Consider the following 16,347-nt stretch of genomic DNA (forward strand, 5'->3'; position numbering starts at 1 on the left):
TAAAGAGTTGGTCCTTATTTATATATCAGTCTGTATTAAAGAGTAGGTCCATATATTTATATTACTATATCAGTCTGTATTAAAGAGTTGGTCCTTATTTATATAACTATATCAGTCTGTATTGAAGAGTAGGTCCATATATTTATATTACTATATCAGTTTGTATTAAAGAGTAGGTCCTTATTTATATAACTGTATCAGTCTGTATTAAAGAGTTGGTCCTTATTTATATAACTGTATCAGTCTGTATTAAAGAGTTGGTACTTATTTATATTACTATATCAGTCTGTATTAAAGTGTAGGTCCATATATTTATATGACTATATCAGTCTGTATTAAAGAGTAGGTCCATATATTTATATAACTGTATCAGTCTGTATTAAAGAGTTGGTCCTTATTTATATTACTATATCAGTCTGTATTAAAGAGTTGGTCCTTATTTATATTACTATATCAGTCTGTATTAAAGAGTAGGTCCATGTATTTATATTAGTATATCAGTTTGTATTAATGAGTAGGTCCTTATTTATATGACTATATCAGTCTGTATTAAAGAGTTGGTCCTTATTTATATATCAGTCTGTATTAAAGAGTAGGTCCATATATTTATATAACTGTATCAGTCTGTATTAAAGAGTTGGTCCTTATTTATATTACTATATCAGTCTGTTTTAAAGAGTAGGTCCATATATTTATATGACTATATCAGTCTGTATTAAAGAGTAGGTCCTTATTTATATGACTATATCAGTCTGTATTAAAGAGTTGGTCCTTATTTATATATCAGTCTGTATTAAAGAGTAGGTCCATATATTTATATTACTATATCAGTCTGTATTAAAGAGTTGGTCCTTATTTATATAACTATATCAGTCTGTATTAAAAAGTAGGTCCATATATTTATATTACTATACCAGTTTGTATTAAAGAGTAGGTCCTTATTTATATAACTGTATTAGTCTGTATTAAAGAGTTGGTCCTTATTTATATTACTATATCAGTCTGTTTTAAAGAGTAGGTCCATATATTTATATGACTATATCAGTCTGTATTAAAGAGTTGGTCCTTATTTATATGACTATATCAGTCTGTTTTAAAGAGTAGGTCCATATATTTATATGACTATATCAGTTTGTATTAAAGAGTAGGTCCTTATTTATATGACTATTTCAGTCTGTTTTAAAGAGTAGGTCCATATATTTATATGACTATATCAGTTTGTATTAAAGAGTAGGTCCTTATTTATATGACTATTTCAGTCTGTTTTAAAGAGTAGGTCCATATATTTATATGACTATATCAGTTTGTATTAAAGAGTAGGTCCTTATTTATATAACTGTATTAGTCTGTATTAAAGAGTTGATCCTTATTTATATGACTATATCAGTCTGTTTTAAAGAGTAGGTCCATATATTTATATGACTATATCAGTCTGTTTTAAAGAGTAGGTCCATATATTTATATGACTATATCAGTCTGTATTAAAGAGTTCTAGCTCGAAGGGGGCGATCCCGGAATACCCCGGCACATTACAGTGGCATGGCTGCATGGACAAAAACATAAAATAAGAATGGCCACCAGGGGGCATCTGTGAGAACGTCAACACCCGCCTGAAACTGCAGTTATTGAAACAATGTAGTATTTACTGCTTTTAAATCAAGCCTGTCTGTTTGTATATGGCCATAATAGAACTTTCAAATCGGCGGAATACAATCCTATTCATGGATTGCTATGTTGATATGTTTGATTCCATAAACTCGCAACTGTTACGCAACCTCTGACGTTACTGAATCGTGATTTAGATGTTGGAATATTTTGTAAAGTAGCCTAATACAATGTTTGAGGGACAGGGGTGTGGGGTTGGGAGAGGCAGTCAGTTGCAGAGGTCACATCCTGCTTCAGAGCATTTCCCCTCCTCTTTTTATTAACTTAATAAAAGGATTTGACAAGGCCATGGTAGTCTATAAGTCTGGACGATATGACCTAAAATCTAAATCACGATAAACATTTTGATTATTTTTATTTATTTTAAAAACATACAACCCCTATTATCGGCATATCAGGTGGTTGGTTAGTGACGTAGCTAAAAAAGACAACCCCTATTATCAGCATATCACGTAGGTGGTTAGTGACATAGCTAAAAAAGACAACCCCTATTATCAGCATATCACGTAGGTGGTTAGTGACATAGCTAAAAAATACAACCCCTATTATCAGCATATCACGTAGTTGGTTAGTGACATAGCTAAAAAAGACAACCCCTATTATCAGCATATCACGTAGGTGGTTAGTGACATAGCTAAAAAATACAACCCCTATTATCGGCCATCATCCCCAATTATTGGCCACATTACTATTTTGTTGAATTACATTATAATTGCTTTTTATTTGTAAATGACAGATCGTAGTCTTCTCTGAAGTGTCTACTAGGAAGTTAGCTTTCATGCCATTTGGCAAAGAAGAAAAAAAGACTAGTCACATTGTTATTACATGACTTCTGGTCTGTTGTGCATTTCACGAATCGCGACTTGTCGAAAACAATTTCCATACATTACTATAAAAATGCAGGTGGGCTAACTGAAAGGGTATATTGATTAGCAAAAGAGGGTATATTGATTAGTAAATGCCTTCCAGTGCATTTACATTTTGAACTTGAGAGGATTTACTTCTCCGACCACCAGAAATGTCCGGGAATGGGGGTGGCCGATAGTATGGAGACATTAGCTACTATTTACAGAAGAGAGTTCGCTTCAGATGAGCGAGTTATGTTCAAAGCATCAAACTCATCTGAACATGCTGCCAAATGAACACAATTTATAAAGAGTTTAAGATGTGATGAAACGTGACGATAAAAAGAAATCACTGAGAAAATATATTGACGGATATATTGATTTATGTTGTAATTCATTTAACAATGAGAATGAAGAGGTGTAATGATGAAAAATATGGCAGCAGCATAACCCTAACCACAATGCTGAATAAAAAGCCTTGTATACCCATAAAATAAGGAATGCATTCGCTGTGAACCACAAACACAGGCACATTGTCCTTCTATGAATAAAACTTGGAAAAGATCTGGCTATATAATTGCATTATTATTCTTCAGCCTTTCCGTGTTTGTGCATTGTATTAGTTGGTTAAATGGCAAGCATTTAATATTTGAAAGCAACTTATTTGCAATGTAATATATATTTTGTTTATTTTTGGTTGCATGGTGACAAGGCTTTTTTGTTTAACTTAATTCCAATCAAGTACATTTACTATTTTATTTTATACATGCTATAGGCAAAATGTTCCCTAAAAATGATGAGCTCTAGATTTCCTTGGCAGCCGATAGGCTGTGTGTATCTGAAACACTTTATATTTGGTTCTCATACAGTGGGGAGAACAAGTATTTGATACACTGCCGATTTTGCAGGTTTTCCTACTTACAAAGCATGTAGAGGTCTGTAATTTTTATCATAGGTACACTTCAACTATGCATGCATGTCCAGGCCTGTCTGAAGTTTGCCAATGACAATCTGGATGATCCAGAGGAGGAATGGGAGAAGGTCATGTGGTCTGATGAGACAAAAATAGAGCTTTTTGGTCTCATCCACTCACCGTGTTTGGAGGAAGAAGAAGGATGAGTACAACCCCAAGAACACCATCCCAACCGTGAAGCATGGAGGTGGAAACATCATTCTTTGGGGATGCTTTTCTGCAAAGGGTACAGGACGACTGCACCATATTGAGGGGAGGATGGATGGGGCCATGTATCGCGAGATATTGGCCAACAACCTCCTTCCCTCAGTAAGAGCATTGAAGATGGGTCGGGGCTGGGTCTTCCAGCATGACAACGACCCGAAACACACAGCCATGGCAACTAAGGAGTGGCTCTGTAAGAAGCATCTCAAGGTCCTGGAGTGGCCTAGCCAGTCTCCAGACCTGAACCCAATAGAAAATCTTTGGAGGGAGTTGAAAGTCTGTATTGCCCAGCAACAGCCCTGAAACCTGAAGGATCTGGAGATGGTCTGTATGGAGGAGTGGGCCAAAATCCCTGCTGCAGTGTGTGCAAACCTGGTCAAGAACTACAGGAAACGTATGATCTCTGTAATTGCAAACAAAGATTTTTGTACAAAATATTAAGTTCTGCTTTTCTGATGCATCAAATACTTATGTCATGCAATACAAATGTACATTAATTACTTAAAAATCATACAATGTGATTTTCTGGATTTTTGTGTTCCGTCACTCACAGTTGAAGAGTACCTAGGATAAATATTACAGACTTTGTAAGTGGGAAAACCTGCAAAATCGTCAGTGTATCAAATACTTGTTCTCCCCACTGTATCTAATAAATCATTTTACAAATAGTTATAGGCCTAGGCTTCATGCAATGTAGTTATTTGTTGTTGTTGAAAATGTTTACTTTATGTAGTCTGTACTCAATGCTTTTATGTCATTTAATAATTTGAGTGTTGTGCTAAAACGAAAGGCAGTCATTTATGACAATCAGACCTTTATTCAAAGAAATGTATTGGCCAATTTTACCTGAAGCCTAAATAAACTCCAATATAAAACATCCATTCACAATTCTCATAATGGAATAGATTATATAGGGGTCAGTTAGAGTGGAGTGTGGGCTCTTAAAATCGGTTAAGCCATTTGACTGCATTTTCGGTCCTTGAGTATTAGGCCTAGATGTTTGAGGTTGTGGAATCTCGTTTAGCAACTTCTGTGAACATCATCAAAATAAATGAAAAATTAAAACAACACTATTGGATTTATTCTGAATAATTTATTTCTGTGTAGGCTATTAGTGTTTATTTATAAAAATTGCTTTTAAATTAAATGTAAATTAAACCGGTTATGTTAGGAGCTGTAATGTTTGGAACATCGTAAACACTGTGTGCAACTATCATTCAGTAAACGATTTTCGATAAAAAGTAGCCTTTTCAGCATTCTTGCTCCCCCATTCTTTGGAATAGTGCGATCACAGCTTGACGCAATGTACCGCATGCGGACGCAATCTACCGCATGCGGACGCAATCTACCGCATGCGGACGCCTTCTACCGCATGCGGACGCCTTCTACCGGATGATACCGCGGTACACACCATGCACGGTGCTGACTGGGCCCCTAAAATACATTCCCAGACTTGTCTTGAAGTCACTCCAGTCTTGTCTTAGCTGTGTGCTTCAGGTTGTTGTTGCTGAAATATGAGTCCTCACGCTAGTCTGAGGTGCTGTGCATCCTGGATCAGGTTTTATTCAATAACCTCTCTGTGTTTTGCTCAGTTCATCCACCTGCAATCCTCACCTGTCTCCCAGTAACTATGTAACACAGTAACTATGTTGCTCCCAACTCGGTTCTTCGCTGGAAGAATTATATTAGCCAGGTGATAAGCAGTACCATGTGTTCACAAGATGTAGCGCTTTGCATTCAGGCAGTGTTGATCTCACTAGACCAGTTTCAGTTTCAAGGTTTATTTGTAAAATGCACCCAACAACACAGCGTCATCCTGCACAATGAAATTATTATGACATGGCACCCAACATCTACGTAGTGAGAGTTAAGAAGAAGAGTATATAAGCAAATATATTCCCAGATAAAAAATAATAATTAAATAAAGCAACAATAAACATAACACTGTACACTAGCAGCAGTTTAAAAAAAGAGTACATCAGAGTAAAAGAGTAAACTAGCAGGAATCTGGGTAGTATTTGGACATTTATATATGGCAAGTATGGCAGTAATATACATAACAGTGTGAACTAGCAGCAATATTGGTATTAGTACTGAATATTATAGATATGGCAAGTATGGCAGTAATATACATAAAAAACCACAATGCTGAATAAACTAGCATCAATTTTTGAAAGAGTAGGATGGGGCATATGTACAGTATGGTAGAAGTATTGAGTATTATAGATACATATTAGTGTAATATGCTTATGAACGGTACATACAAAGGAATATTCTAATGTGCTTTTAAAGTACCTGAAAAGACATTAGAGCAACTGGAAAATGTGTGGGTGATCAGTATGATCAGTATGATCATGGATCAGTGTTACAGTGTTAGCCCTATGGCCTGAGGGAAAAATCAGTTAGTGAGTCTGGAAGGACGTGCTCCGATGCTCCAGTAGCGTCTGCCAGACGGCAGCAGTGTGAACAGACCAAAGCCTGGGTGGCTGTAGTGTTTGATGATGTCTGTGCTTTCCTATGGCATTGTGAAATGTAGATTCTGTTATCTGTCTAATAGATCTCCTAGATCTCTTATGGATGTTTGAGTGCTGTCTGTCTGTTATATTTCTATATTGCACCTTCTTTAACTCCTGTCTTTCCCCCTTCCAAGGTTTGACGAAGAAAAAAATAGGAAAAGACCTAAAAGGTAGCTGCCCCTTTTCTGAAGAGCACTGGCTTGCTGCATGGCATGAAACTAACAATCTGGTTGGTTGGCTTTGAGGAAGGCTAGGATCAGATAGAGAAGGCTAGGTACGTTTAGAGAAACATACATTATCGTATAGACTACAAAACGAAAGTAAAAATATAAGGTCAGTACTCATTTAAAGGTATACTTTGCCAGATGAAACTGAAACAAACAACACCACTGATATTAAGATGATGTGGTGACAGAAGTCATTTTGACCAATCCTCAATAGCTGGTTAACCAACGACAATATAACATCTCATGTATCTGCTTGTATCCATGAAAGGATATTAGAAGAGATTTATTGACTCACTGGTACCCTATATTTGTCCCTATATTTGTTTTTTTCCCCTTGTATACAGTGTCTGTTTTTGATCCATAGTATTATTTTCTGTACTGCCTCTGTGTTCGTGTTCATGGGAGGGAACGAAAGAGAACAGATTGGTCTTGAGTTTCAATGTCGTTATTTTGTGTAAAATTATCTTACGTTGATGCAGACAAATATTGGAATCACTGTCCATTTCTCACACTTTTAAGTGTAAAAATATTGGAATCACTAACTCCAGTAAAATGTGTTTGTTTGAGAAATGATTGGGTAATTAATTGAGTAATGAAAGACTCTTATTGATACTGGACCTAACAGATTGACTCTTATTGATATTGGACCTAACAGATTGACTCTTATTCATACTGGACCTAACAGATTGACTCTTATTCATACTGGACCTAACAGAGTGACTCTTACTCATTCTGGACCAAACAGACTGACTCTAATTGATACTGGACCTAACAGACTGACTCTTATTCATACTGGACCTAGCAGACTGACTCTTATTCATACTGGACCTAACAGACTGACTCTTATTAATTCTGGACCTAACAGACTGACTCTAATTGATACTGGACCTAACAGATTGACTCTTATTCATACTGGACCTAACAGACTGACTCTTATTCATTCTGGACCAAACAGACTGACTCTTATTCATACTGGACCAAACAGACTGACTCTAATTGATACTGGACCAAACAGACTGACTCTAATTGATACTGGACCTAACAGACTGACTCTTATTCATACTGGACCTAACAGACTGACTCTTATTCATTCTGGACCAAACAGACTGACTCTTATTGATACTGGACCAAACAGACTGACTCTAATTGATACTGGACCAAACAGACTGACTCTAATTGATACTGGACCTAACAGACTGACTCTTATTGATACTGGACCTAAAAGACTGACTCTTATTGATACTGGACCTAAAAGACTGACTCTTATTGATACTGGAGCTAACAGACTGACTCTAATTGATGCTGGACCTAACAGACTGACTCTTATTGATATTGGACCTAACAGACTGACTCTTATTGATACTGGACCTAACAGACTGACTCGTATTGATACTGGAGCTAACAGACTGACTCTTATTGATACTGGAACTAACAGACTGACTCTTATTGATACTGGACCTAACAGACTGACTCTTATTTATAGATCATCCCAGAGTTCACAAATTCTATATTTCTCTGCAATTTGAAGAATAATGCCTCCTCTGTCAATGTATGCTAACAGTGATATTTGTGTGCTTCAGTTACTGCTGCCTGCTATGAGATTCTCAGTGATGGTCTCTGTAGTCTCTATATGTTACAGGTGTGTTAATCACACATTGGAATTGTGGGTACATTTGAAAACAATCAGTATAAATGCTGTTTCAACCATGTTATTTCTGTTTTTAGAGCATTTTCTTTTTAAGGATTCCTCTTTTCTTTTACAATAAAACACCTTCATTCAGTGCCTGGGTTCAATGTTTTTTTTTAATCTGGTTAATCAATGGTTTGTTCCCAATTATTGACAGACTTATTGTCCTTAGTTGCTCTAATGGAGTAGCTGTGTTCTCACAGTGTTAGTAGTGGTTGAGTGGTTCTTGTGGTGTTAGTAGTGGTTGAGTGGTTCTTGTGGTGTTAGTAGTGGTTGAGTGGTTCTTGTGGTGTTAGTTGTGGTGAAGTGGTTGCTTTGTGGTCTCTTGGTGGCAGTAGAGGTTAGTTTTCTTCCAAAAGCCTGATTATATCCTCTCTCCACAGGCTCGACAAGGAGACCCATGGTAAAGTAGAGATGGCAGCTGCTCCCTTGCCAGAGTCTGAGTGAGGATGGTGTGTTTTTCTGCAGGGCGGCTGGGCTGCTACCTCTGTTCTGTACTGCCTGGATATGAAGAGGACTGATAATGTGGAGAAAGAGGGCTGATAATGTGGAAGAAGAGGACTGATAATGTTCAGATCCACAGCTATTAATGGTGGTGACTCTCCAGACCTAAACTAGGTCCTGGAGAAGTTCCTTCCTGAGACCATTCAGCCTGTTACACCCTCCCTTATCCCTGACCCTTCCCAACGCTAAACCCTAACCCTTCCCAACGCTAAACCCTAACCCTGACCCTTCCCAACGCTAACCCCTAACCCTGACCCTTCCCAACGCTAACCCCTAACCCTGACCCTTCCCAACGCTAACCCCCTACCCATATCCTTATCCTTAACCCTATCCATATCCTTAATCCTAACCCCTAACCCTGACCCTTCCCAACGCTAACCCCTGACCCTTCCCAACGCTAACCCCCTATCCTTATACTTAACCCTATCCTTAACCCTATCCTTATCCTTAACTCTATCCTTAACGCTATCATTTACCCTATCCCTATCCTTATCCTTAACTCTATCATTAACCCTATCCCTATCCTTAACTCTATCATTTACCCTATCCCTATCCTTATCCCTTAACTTCCTGGTCTCCAGAGTTCTCCATTGTTTTTACCTTTTCTGTACCCAGCCAGAATGTTGACTTTGTCATTTACTTTAACTTCCCTAAGATTTACAGATTTTTCAGAAATCCTGTTATTCCTTTTTGATTATGGAAATCTTTCACATAGGAGTTCTGGTTGTTGTAGGAGTTTGGGAAAAATGACCAGATTTTTGACAACCCTGGTTACTTTTGCATCTGCATGTATTTAAAGCACTGTGTTATCAAGGGTTGTTGCATGTTACATTTAAATATATTTATATTAAACAGGTGGTAAAAGACAAAGATTAATATATTTTTATGGTTGCTTTGATTTGATCCTTATTTTAGGTCACATATTCCTCACAGAGATGTTACATAGCACCTGGTTTCACTGCAGTAACAAACATTTTCGTGCAGGTTAACTGGACCTGAAAAGTTTACAGCAGGTTTCATTGGACCTGTAAACTGTTTAGTGCAGGTTTCCCAGAATCTGGAAAGTTTACTTCTGATGTATTTTCTTAATTGCATATTCCTCTTTCTCCTTTCACTTTGGCCTCTTTCTCTGAACCCGTTGGAGGAGACAGTCAAAGGAGAACGATGCCAGGATGCAAGGAGTCTGTAATAAAAGGCCTTTGTAAGAATCCTGCATGAACAACACTGTCCCAACTCCTCCCCCGCCCCCTTGAATAGAAATGTCTGTCTAGGGGGGGGCACATTGTCTTTGCTTTTTATGTGAAAACAGGACAATCTAAAGACATTGGTTGAGGTAGCATATGTGTAAAGCCAGTCTGTCTAAAATCCAGATGTTGTTGTTAGATGGGACATTGTACATTATTTATCACAAGTAAATTTACAAATCCAGATGTTGTTAGTAAGTGTATTATTCCCAAATTGTGTCTGACATACTATAGAAGCACATTCATGGTACAATATGACTGGATGCACATGTACAAGCAACTCACAACCACTTAGTGTTACTCAAACATTCTTTAAAACAGGAACAATTAGCTGCTTCTACATTTACCCTTTCATTGTAGATCACCGATTACAGAACTTCTATAAAATGTTATGCCTGTAAAGTTTACAACTGTGTCCAGACACTGACCTGTCATGGTGCTGCTGGACAATAACATTAGCACAAACAAACATATCATATAACATAGCAATTAATAGAAAGGTGTCAGAACACACAGTGCATTGCAGTTTGTTGCGTATGGGGCTGCGTAGCTGCAGACCAGTCAGGGTGCCCATGTGACCCCTGTCCAATGCGGAAAGCACGTACAATGGGCATCTGGATTTAGCCCGCATTTGTTAGTTATTCCAATTGGACTCTTAATATTTCACCCGGCACAGCCAGAAGAGGACTGGTCACCCCTCTGAACCTGGGTCCTTTCTAGGTTTCTTCCTAAATGTTGGCCTTTTTAGGGAGTTTTTCCTAGCCACTGAAATTCAACACTACTGTTGTTTGCTCCTTGGGGTTTAAAGCCGGGTGTTTTTGTAAAATCACTTTGTGACAACTGCTGTTGTAAAAAGGGCTTTATAAATAAATTTGATTGATTGATTGATTGTCATCAGAAATACATTACCTGAACAAACCCAAAACATTTCATATTGATGTACAGATTGGGAAAAGTTAAGAGACCACTGCACCTTTTTCTTTCCTTTTCAAAAAAGTCGAAAAGGAAGGTTTTGAGTGAGGAACAGAAGCGTTCAATTTGGAGTGGTCTCTTGATTTTAACCATTCTGTTCCTGAATTAATTGAACAAATTAATTTAACATGTAACAAGAGTATTACAATTACAGTACAAGTATCTAAGATCAAAGTTCTCTGGAGATTCAAGATGTTTGCAAGTGCAAAGATGCATGGAGAGGTGAGGAAAAGGTAAGGGAGAGCTTCCCCAAACCCTACTCTGGTTTATATCCCCACCGTAGTTGTGGGGTTCGTTAGCTAACATGAAGATACCAAGACTAGTCCTGCAGAATTTGTATTTCTGCCATGCATGCTCTATATGCTGAGTATGAACACCAGTCTCAGGATCAGCAAAGTTCCTTTTTTGGCAGACAGAATACTGGCTAAATAGTTTCTTCTAGTTTGATAATCTGGCCCATGTTTATGACAGGTTATGTTGTCTCAGTTTATGTCAAGTTGTCATAAAAAATACATTGGCATGTTATGTTGTCCCAGTTAATGTCAAGTTGTCATAACAAAGACATCCCAAACAATGTCAACCTTGCATTAAAATTAACCGACCGAATCAACCGAATGACAACTAATGACAACATTCACAAACGTTCATAATGATTCTTACGTGGCATGTCATGGTTATGATAGTATCATGAAAATATTATGTCACTCTTATGCACACCCCTTCAAATAAAGTGTTTCCAAAAAAACTGCCATCCTGGAAGCTACACCCTCGTTACAAATTAATTAGGCTATTATTGAAACGTAATACAAACGATATAGGCTACTCGACAATTCAACAAATGTATCACACAAAACTGTTATCAATAGGAGAGAGAATTTTTAAAAAATCCTATGATGTCTGAATTTTTTGCTGAAACAGTATATTTTATAAAGGCTGCTGTGAATAATTTTTGATGTGTTTACATGCATATTTATAATGTGTTTACATGCATATCATTAGGCTATTTTTGTGCTATTCACCCTTTGAAATGTATCATGTTTATCAAGTTTCCGTGTTTCATACCTATATACGGCTAATCATGCGTACATCCGCTGATCTTCGCAAATTGGTTAAAAATGTTTCTTATTTTACCTTCAACATCATCAAAAAAACATTAAAGTAAAAACACAATTTGAATGGATTATTCTGTGGTTAATATTAGTTTGGCGTAGGCTACTTTTCATTTTGAATACTCAAGTTGAAATAGTCGTTTTATTTGTATTCGAATGATAAGACATTCAGTACAACCACATTATTGTAATCTTCAAATAAATTAGACTTTTAATACTAATGCTGCAATTCATTGTTTGTATATAGTTTACTATATTTGCTATATTGTTTGAAAACGACCCAGTAGATGAACTGATGCTCTGGCTAGAAGGTGATGCTGTGGGGGAGAATGTCCATGCTAATAGGGATGATTGGTATGCTAATGACCAATGTCATAATGGCGGATACTGGGGATATGAAAGGCCTGGCGGTTAGGGTTATATGCCTAGGCCCATTCTCAGTTTTATATGTGTAGGCCCATTCTGAATTTCATTCTGGACAACAAATTTTGAATAATTTAAAACCCTGTTTCCCTAAAATTTGGGACACTGGGTAAAATGCATATGAAAGTTCCAAGATTTTAGGTTTATTTGTCACATGCACCAAACAACACAGAGTCATCCTGCACAAAATGAGATTCTTGTGACCTGGCACCCGACAACTACGTAGTGAGAGTTAAGAAGAATAAATATGCAAAGATATAGCTAGACAGAAAATAATAATAAAATAAAGCAACAATAATCATAACATTGTAAACTAGCAGCAGTTTAAACAAAGAGTACTGTAAATAGCAGCAATTTGGGTAATATTATAGCAGCAATCTGGGTAGTGTTTGAACATTTAGAAATGGCAAGTATGGCAGTAATATACATAAGTGTGAACTAGCAGCAATTGGTGGAGTTATTGAATATTATAGATTCATGAGTGGTGCATAACATACAACTATGTGTTGCCTTTTTCCAGGAGGGAGAGGGCGTGTGTCGTCAGGGCGATGGCATCGTCCGTAGATCTATTGGGGCAGTATGCAGATTGAAAGGGGTCCAAAGTGTCAGGAAGGGTGGACCAGATGTGGGTTCTGACCAGCAGCTCGAAGCACTTCATGATGGTGTCCTACAGGGCGGTAGTCATTCAGGCAGGTAATGGAAGGTTTCTTCGGTACACGGATGATGGTGGTCTGTTTAAAGAAGGAAGGGACTAGAGACAGGGTGAGGTTGACTATGGAGTTCAGAAAAAAGTCGAAAAGGAAGGTTTTGAGTGAGGAACAGAAGGGTTAAAATTAAGAGACCACTACAAATGTAACACTTTTGCTCCTCACTCAAAACCTTCCTTTTCGACTTTTTTGGAAAGGTGCAGTTGTCTCTTTTCTGGAGCTGTATGTGCAGGCCCTTTCTCAATTTTTGTATTACACAGCATGGCTCCATAGTAAAAGTGTCTGGGTGCTAAACTGGCCTTCCTGCAGTCCAGGCCTGTCACCCATTGAGAACATTTTACAAAGAATGCAATAGTGTGCAAATAATTTCTCTCTTTATTTAAATTTAGGATTTGAGCTGCTCAACAGTTTGGTTAGTTTCATAATGCGCCAAATGTTTTCAGTGCGTGACAGGTCTGGAAGGGCCGAAATGTTGGACAAAACCTAGAGAGGAACCAGGCTCGGAGGGGTGACCAATCCTCTTCTGTATGTCCCGGGTCCACATTTTAAGAGTACAAGTTGTAATAATTTATAAATGCATTGGGGCTGTGTCCTGAGTCTATAAAACCTCATCCAGGTCAGAAGCATAATCAGATGGACAAGGACAGGGACAACCCGTGGAGGGGAATGGTCAACAGAGTGGAAGCTGGAATCATCAGGTATCATCTCGATCTGCAACACAACCAGGAGGACTTTGGACAGAGACCGCAACGAGTCTCTCGACCTTGGTACTCCAGAGGTATGGGCCAAGACCTGATCTCCTCCTAAGTTTTAAACAGATTTACAGTCTTGCTGAAGCATCCCCAGATCATCACTGATCCTCCACCAAATTTCACAGTAGGTGAAATAGGCCTCTCTGTGGCTTGTAGGCCTCTCTAGGTCTCCGTCTAACCATTAGACGACCAGGTGTTGGGCAAAGCTGAAAACTTGGCAGGCAAGATGACCATACTCCATTCCTCTATGGTCCAATGCTTATGGTCTTTTGCAAACTTCAGCCTGGCTCTTCTTTGCTTCTCATTGACGAAGGTGTTACGTCCCCAGTGCTTTCTTTTGCTCTGTGTTCGTATGTGTTTTTGTCCCTTGGTGTTCTATGTGGTGGTTGCAGGCTAATTGGCTTCCTGGTCGCCAGTTGTAGCTGATTGGTCGGTTTTGGGCTGATTGGAGAGCCCCTACGCCAGCTCGTCAGTGGTTACAGCTGGTTTAACCTGCATATAAGCCACAGTTCTGGTATTTCATGGGAGAGTCACACCTGCTGTTGCTTTCAGTCTGTGAGGTAGAAAGAACATTTGTGATTAATGATTAAGTACATTGTGTGTTGTGGCAGGTGTTTGTGTTCAACTCTTTTTCATTTGTTTCCAGGGGGAAGGGGAAAGCCATTGTGCTTTAGGCAAGAGGCCCTGGGGCATACACCTCCCGTAGCTTTACTCTATCTAAAACCACTAGGTCAGACCTGGCCGAACCACCCCCTGTAGTTTGGTTAGAGTACCAGCGCAAGAGGTGGTAGTTAGGTTAGATCTCGGTTTGACAGGTAAGGTAGGATTAGAGGGTTTGGGTTTACTTTTATGTTCTTTGCTTTGGTTCCGTCCAGCCCCTTTTTCCTGAATTACCGTTACGTTAATTAAATAGTCCTGAAAACGGTAGTCCTGCCTCTGTCGTCCATACTCGCACCCACGACCCCATACCCATTCTGTCAAGTCCTAGGGTGCTTTACGTGTAGCGGGGTGTTGCGCTCTCTCCTCCGGGAGGTGTGCGTGACAAAGGGCTTTGCACAACTTCAGCCCTGTCCCTAGGAGCCTCTTTCAAACTGTCCTCACCGTGCACTTCACCCCAGCTGCTGTTTGCCATTCTTTTTGTAGGTCACTTAATGTCATCCTAAGGTTGTTGAGTGACATTCAAATGAGTTGACGGTCATCTCGGTCAGTGGACAATCGTTTTCACCCTCTGCAGCTTTGTTGTCCCCAATGTCTGTTGCTTGACCTTGTTCTTAGGAACCACCGTCTTTGAAATTTTCAGGATGGAAGCAACCTGACACTCACTGTATCCCTCTGCCAGTGAAGCCAGAATTTAACCCTTCTTTTCCTCACTCAAAGCTTTTCTTTTCTTTTTCATGCTGAATATTTATGTTTTTGCCATCCAGCTGGTCCTATTGCAAGAGGATAGTGAGCAGTGATTTTTATACTTTTCCTTGTTAAATTTGATTTGGTTCAAGTAATCACCTAATCAGTACCTCATTAAGTAAAATGAGGTGTGCCTGTGTCGGAATTTAACAGACACTGGAATGGAATGGCTGCCATACATGTAGAGATGCTGATTTAAGAAATATTAGGAGTGGTCTCTTAATTTTTTCCAGAGCTGTATATTGAACTGAAAATTCACCACAAAATGACATCCATGAAAACAAAAAACTGCTACTGCGGTAGTTCTATAAAAACCAACAAATTGCACCTCCTCACAGTACATAACACTACAAATGCCCATCTTCTTGGTGGACATCCTGTCGCTCTTCTTGGTCTGGCAAGAGATTTTCATCAACATCACATCTGGTATTTTCAAATTCTCCTGGCGAGTCCTATTTCATTACTGTCATCTACACTCACCTAAAGGATTATTAGGAACACCATAGTAATACTGTGTTTGACCCCCTTTCGCCTTCAGAACTGCCTTAATTCTATGTGGCATTGATTCAACAAGGTGCTGAAAGCATTCTTTAGAAATGTTGGCCCATATTGATAGGATAGCATCTTGCAGTTGATGGAGATTTGTGGGATGCACATCCAGGGCACGAAGCTCCCATTCCACCACATCCCAAAGATGCTCTATTGGGTTGAGATCTGGTGACTGTGGGGGCCATTTCACTACAGTGAACTCATTGTCATGTTCAAGAAACAAATTTGAAATGATTCGAGCTTTGTGACATGGTGCATTATCCTGCTGGAAGTAGCCATCAGAGGATGGGTACATGGTGGTCATAAAGGGATGGACATGGTCAGAAACAATGTTCAAGTAGGCCATGGCATTTAAACGATGCCCAATTGGCACAAAGGGGCCTAAAGTGTGCCAAGAAAACATCCCCCACACCATTACACCACCACCTCCAGACTGCACAGTGGTAACACGGCATGATGGATCCATGTTCTCATTCTGTTTACGCCAAATTCTGACTCTACCATCTGAATGTCTCAACAGAAATCGAGACTCATCAGACCAGGCAACATTCTTCCAGTCTTCAACT

General features: G+C 38.8%; 1 protein-coding gene across 2 annotated transcripts in view; it reads left to right on the forward strand.

Annotated features, from left to right (window-relative positions):
- The window catches only part of bnip2 (BCL2 interacting protein 2), a 45,182-nt gene extending 34,609 nt beyond the window's left edge, over nucleotides 1-10,573 (forward strand). Inside the window, exons 10-11 of one of the 2 annotated variants that reach the window (XM_020040490.3) lie at nucleotides 6,338-6,373; nucleotides 8,501-10,573. In XM_020040490.3, coding sequence (XP_019896049.1) covers nucleotides 6,338-6,373; nucleotides 8,501-8,564 — 100 coding nt within the window. In that variant the 3' untranslated portion in view covers nucleotides 8,565-10,573. The remainder of the gene's footprint in view (nucleotides 1-6,337; nucleotides 6,374-8,500) is intronic. The other variant, XM_020040491.3, reaches the window with a different exon arrangement.
- Nucleotides 10,574-16,347: the final 5,774 nt, after the last annotated feature.

The sequence above is a fragment of the Esox lucius genome, chromosome 19, assembly GCF_011004845.1.
Source record: "Esox lucius isolate fEsoLuc1 chromosome 19, fEsoLuc1.pri, whole genome shotgun sequence".
NCBI classification, from domain to species: domain Eukaryota; kingdom Metazoa; phylum Chordata; class Actinopteri; order Esociformes; family Esocidae; genus Esox; species Esox lucius.